This window comes from Austrofundulus limnaeus, unplaced genomic scaffold, assembly GCF_001266775.1.
Source record: "Austrofundulus limnaeus strain Quisiro unplaced genomic scaffold, Austrofundulus_limnaeus-1.0 Scaffold257, whole genome shotgun sequence".
NCBI classification, from domain to species: domain Eukaryota; kingdom Metazoa; phylum Chordata; class Actinopteri; order Cyprinodontiformes; family Rivulidae; genus Austrofundulus; species Austrofundulus limnaeus.
Window position 1 is genome coordinate 356627 of NW_013952659.1, and position 5310 is coordinate 361936.

At 39.6% G+C, this 5310-nt stretch overlaps 1 protein-coding gene across 6 annotated transcripts in view; it reads left to right on the forward strand.

Moving 5' to 3' along the window:
• Positions 1-5310, forward strand: part of LOC106526078 (tensin) — a 201182-nt gene that overhangs the window by 110177 nt on the left and 85695 nt on the right. For all 6 annotated transcript variants that reach the window (XM_014020556.1, XM_014020554.1, XM_014020552.1 and 3 more), the window contains one exon: positions 486-527. In XM_014020556.1, coding sequence (XP_013876010.1) covers positions 486-527 — 42 coding nt within the window. The remainder of the gene's footprint in view (positions 1-485; positions 528-5310) is intronic.

Genomic DNA, 5310 nt, shown 5'->3' on the forward strand with positions numbered 1-5310 from the left:
GTCTTTATTTTACAGTTACAATAAATGTTTATCAAATAATGTTTAATGTTACAACTAACCGTGGATCCCTTTAATGAATCGAAACAAACAACTCTTCAAACTTTGCTTCATTAACAACAAAAAACATCTTCAGTTATAAAGGTAATTCTTAAGTTTTTTCTTTCAGGGAAAAAAAGGAACATGTTTCATCTCACTTTATTCATGTTCACATGACCTTTTCATATATGTTAGAAGTTTAAAAGTACATTTTATCTCTTAAATAAGCTGTAAAATAATCAAACAGCTCAGAAGAGGGACATTGCTCATCAGATGACTGAGCGTCTGGCTCTAGCAGACGATGAGTGTTTAGATCAGACAGATGGAGTGAGTGTTTTCATTCAGACATCGCATCTTGTTTTTTTTTCTCACCATGTTGTTTCTTCCACATTGTGAGAGAAACAATGACTGACCTGCTGACTCTTCCTTGCTTTTTTTTTTTCCTCCAGCCTCCCACTCCTCAGCTGCCATTAAAGCATGTAGATACACCGGTAAGTAACAACTCTTTTTATATATATATATATTTATATGTATTATTTTTTATTCAAGGGACATGCTTTGGAAAAGCTGTTCATTCACTAAAGCTGGGATTGTTATTGCAAAGTGGTTTGCAGCAGCAATATGTTAACCAGATTTTTCTGCCTGCATTTGAACTGATGTATTTTTTTAAACCTCATCCACAGAAAAGTTGAGGCAATTTCTGAAATGCAACTAGTTTTTACAACAGCATGAAAAAACATTTTTAGTTGCCTTTGTTCAGAAATTTTAAATCAAGGTATACAGTATTTAAAGTTTTTGTTGCATTTCTAGAAAACTTTTTTGCTGGAAACTGGGGTTTGCACTTTTGTTATTTTGGCAGTCTGCCATTAATTTAGCTTTCAAACAGCCAGGCTTTCTTATAGTCTTTTAAAGTGGTCTTAAATAACTGTTATCCAGACTTTCTGAGGGAGTTTCATAAGTTTTTCTTTGGACTGAAGCTGCTTTTATTAGAGCATAAATGAATTTGAGGTGGTTTGAAACGTTTGCGCTTGCACTTTCGATTGCGGAATCTATCAAGATACAAATCCACAAGTCTTGTTATTGTGCGATAAATGCAGCGATGTGCAAAATTATAATTAAAAGGAGGTGAAATGACCCCTTTTTAAAATATTGCTGAAGCATGTACAAACCAGAAATAAATAAAAATACAGAAAACACTTATTGAAGATCTGCAGTTGTTAACTACTGGGGATACACTTTGATAAATTGACCACGACCGATGCATTAAAGCATTCAAGGGGTGATTAATCAATTAAACAGTTATTAATTAAAGCTGTTGGAGCTGAAGAGGAAGCAAGTCCGTTCTAGGAAAACACAGATAGCAGCTCTGTGCAACTAAATCAGCTTCATCGCAAGAAATATTTTAAATTTCATTTACTCCTTTATAACAATTTATAATTTCAAGCACATGTGCCAACATCAAGGAACACGTTTACAAAATATTACAAATTACATAAATTAACAAACTTAAAAATAAGTTTATTAAATAATTTTTCTCTTCAGTAAGTTTTGACAAAATATTAAACTCTTGTAATCAGTATGGAAATCATATTACAGGATGAGTCAAAAGTCTCAGGACACCGATTTATTTTGGAAACTTAAAAGAAAATGGAACATCTGTAATTCTGGTCTTATGTAATGTGCTACATGACCCCCCTCCCATCAGGAATTTTTGACTTTGATCCAATATAACGGTTTTCAAGATGGTGGCCGCATTCTGGACATAACATAAAAGATAGTCCATCACCCATAACATGCTGAGGAATTCAGATAGTTCTTTTTCCTTTTGTTTCTGAAATAAAAGGCTGTCCTGAGGCTTTTGACTCACCCAGTATTTGATATGTATTACAACAGAAAAAAATAATGTGTCTTTCACTTCACTGGCACAGTTCAGTGACATTTGTAGTCAAAAAGAAACCTGATGTGTAGGAATTTTATACAAACTTTAGACTTTAATCATTCAATTTGAATCATCCTTTTTCCAGAGTGCAATGATTTTACAACATTGAAGGTAACCTTTTATTATTTTATCCACTTTATGCAGTGTACCAATACCACAGCCCGATGCTACACCACCATGCTTGATGGTACAGTGTAACAAAGTTTCCCTACCATTTATCCAAGGAGAGCGCCCTGCCCTGTCAACAGAACCAAGTGCCTCAAACCCCCACCCTCATGTCCAAAGTTCTGTTACTTCCGGACAGGGAGTGGGGATTTTAGGATGAGTAGCTTTGACCTAGCACCCCCACCCTCCATCCCGACCCACTGGCAACTATGATGATGTAGCGCTAATGCTACCTCCAACACCACATCCTGCTTGTTGACAAGTATTGTACCAATGAGGTGTATATACCTCATTGTATTGTACTGCTACCTCCCCCTGTTTGATAAGCGTCCTGCCAAAACCAGTAACGTGGGGGAACACTGTCTTTGGTTTGAAAGCCTCATCTTGACTCTTTCAAATATACTTCTGCTTGAAAGCTCAAAATTATCTTAGCATTCTAAAACATTCTCATGTCGGACTCGTCAACATATTGAGGCTTGGGCAGGGACCGTCTGCGTCCAGTTTTGACGCGTCGGGTACCCCCCGCGTGCCCGTCCTTGCCGTCTGCGGCTTTTCCAGGTTACGTTACTTAGGGGTATATTTGGGTCTGAGGTTAACATGAGGGATCAAGATTAATGGTTAATTTGAGATACTGGGTTCAGGGATAGGCTGTACAGTATATAGCTAATATAGGTTAAATTTAGGCTCTGGGACAGTTAGTTCTCGCAAATTCTCTACATTTAAAAAAACTAATATGAAGGATCATGGTTAATGGTTAATTTTAGGGTCTGTGATTAGGGGTAGGCCATATAAGGCTAACAGAAGTTCAATTTTGGGTCTGGCATGGTTAGTTTCGTGCATTTCCTACTCTTGTAAAGAAATATCATGACGTGCTCATCCTCCTCCGCCTCATCTCGTAAAGAACGGACGCAGACGGCTACCTGACCAGGCGTCAATATGTTGATGCGGGGGGCATGAGAATGCATTGAACATTCACACCTATGATGAGTGTACAGGGTTTCCCCTAGTTTACTATTAGGCTGTTGAGCCACCAGACTTTACATGCCTCACTGCCAGGCTAAAGCTAGGTCTATAGTTGACGCGTCGCGCCAGGCGTGAGGCGCCGCGCGCCAATAGTGACGCAATCGCTCTGTCCCTGCCCCTGTGAGTTGGCCTCGTGCAGTGTCTTGGCACGTGGTCGTGCACCTCTGTACTTTTGTAACTCTGCAAAGGCTGCGCACACAGCGTACCATTCAAATTGTTTGCTTTTGCTCTCCTACTTACAACATTTTCACAAGTTATAAAGTGTACTTCCACGTGTCATTTTGGAGAAATCTACAGCAGCGTAAGCGCCAAGTATGAACACCTCCACTGCTGGCGAGGGTGCACACACCCTTAAACATCGTTTGTTTCACCAATGTCGCCCCCCAGAGCACGTTCTAAAAATAGCACTAACTGAGCAGCAGGCTGTCGCATTGCCCCTTGGTGTGCAAAAAAAAAAAAAAAGAGTCATATTCATCTTTAAACTCATTAGAGTTTAACAAACGCCCAAAGAAAAGGCAACAGGAGCTGCTGGACCAGCAGAGAAACACAGAGCTGGTTTACATCTTCCCTCTGTCTCCTCTCTGTCCCATCAGATTTAAAGGACTCTTTAACATTAAGATACAATCAGGCAGTCAAATATTCTCATATTTTCAAATGTAATATTATTAATGCTGTAATTAAAGCTGAGTCGTGCAAATTTGTATTTATGTATGAAGCAAGTAGCCCTCCGTGTTACTTTGTACCCCTGAAGAAGCTCTCAGTCTCAAAAATGTCTGTGAGCCCTGCTGTAGCTGTTTATGCTACACATTCTCACTCCCATCTCGTCACATATTGACGCTTTTTCCAAGGTTCCCTCTACGTCCGATTTTGACGCGCCGGGTACCACCCTCGCGTCAGTCCTTGACGCCCGCGGCTTTTCCGGGTTGCGCCACCAGGGGTCTTTGGCTCGGGGGTCTGAGGTTAACATGAGGGATCAGGATTAATGGTTAAGTTTAGGTACTGGGATCAGGGGTAGGATGTCCATGGTTAATATTAGGTAATTTCAGGCTTTGGAACATGTTGACGTGAATTTCCTACATTTTCTAAAAATAGGGTCAGGGACAGGATGTCTAAAGTGAACAAAGGTAATTTCAGGCTTCGAAACGGTAGTTTTTGCGCATTTTCTACACTTTCTGAAAATATGACAACTGATTTCGCCCCATCTCGTCAGTAAATGACGTGACGGGGGTACCCGGCGCGTCAAAATCGGACGTAGAGGGAACCTTGGAAAAGCGTCAATATGTGACGACATGGGAGTGAGAATGGGTTGGTTTATGTACTGTCAACAATGTCTTACAACAACACAGAATTGCATCAAGCTATATTTTAAATTTCCTGTTAACTTTTAACTCTTTTCTTACATAAACATGGTGCACTGCCGGCAGGTTTAGCCAGTTTACTGGGGTAAGCACTGGGAATATAACCATAACTAAATGCTGAAAGTTTAATGTTTTTTATTCCCACAGCATCCCACAAACAACGTTGTCTTCCTGCTCAGCCTGACTAGATCTGCGTGTTTTTGTTGAACTTGTTAAACCATGTAAGGTGTGCACTCAAACATCAGATTCCAGAAAAATAACCAACGAGACGGCCACTGCTAATTCCAAAGAAAAACTGTTTATTCAAGCCAGCAACAACAAGAAAGGGAACATTATTGCTTAGCTTGTTTAATTCTTTTTCAGATTAAAAGCAGCTCCTCTGTCTGAAATTAAAAGCAAACGAGATGAAAGTGGCACAGATGTTTTGCATATGATGGTTTTCTTTTTATTTTCTGAGTCACCATTTGGAACCGTAGTGAGTCAGAGCCGAGAATATAAACGCAGATCAGCCTGTGTACACCAGCTAACCTGGAGATTAACGGATAATTCGATACTGAAAAATGCAGACAAGCCAGTGGAAATGGAATGTTATCTAGTTGTAACTGTCTGTTTTTTCTTCATCATACCTGACCCAAACATTTTATGAAAATTGCCTGTTCTGTCACAAGTTGCTACTTCGTTTTTGTTGCTGGAATCTTATTAGTTTAAAAAAGTTATTTGTTTTTCTCTCTCTGACACACATACACACACACACACACACACACACACACACACACACACACACACACA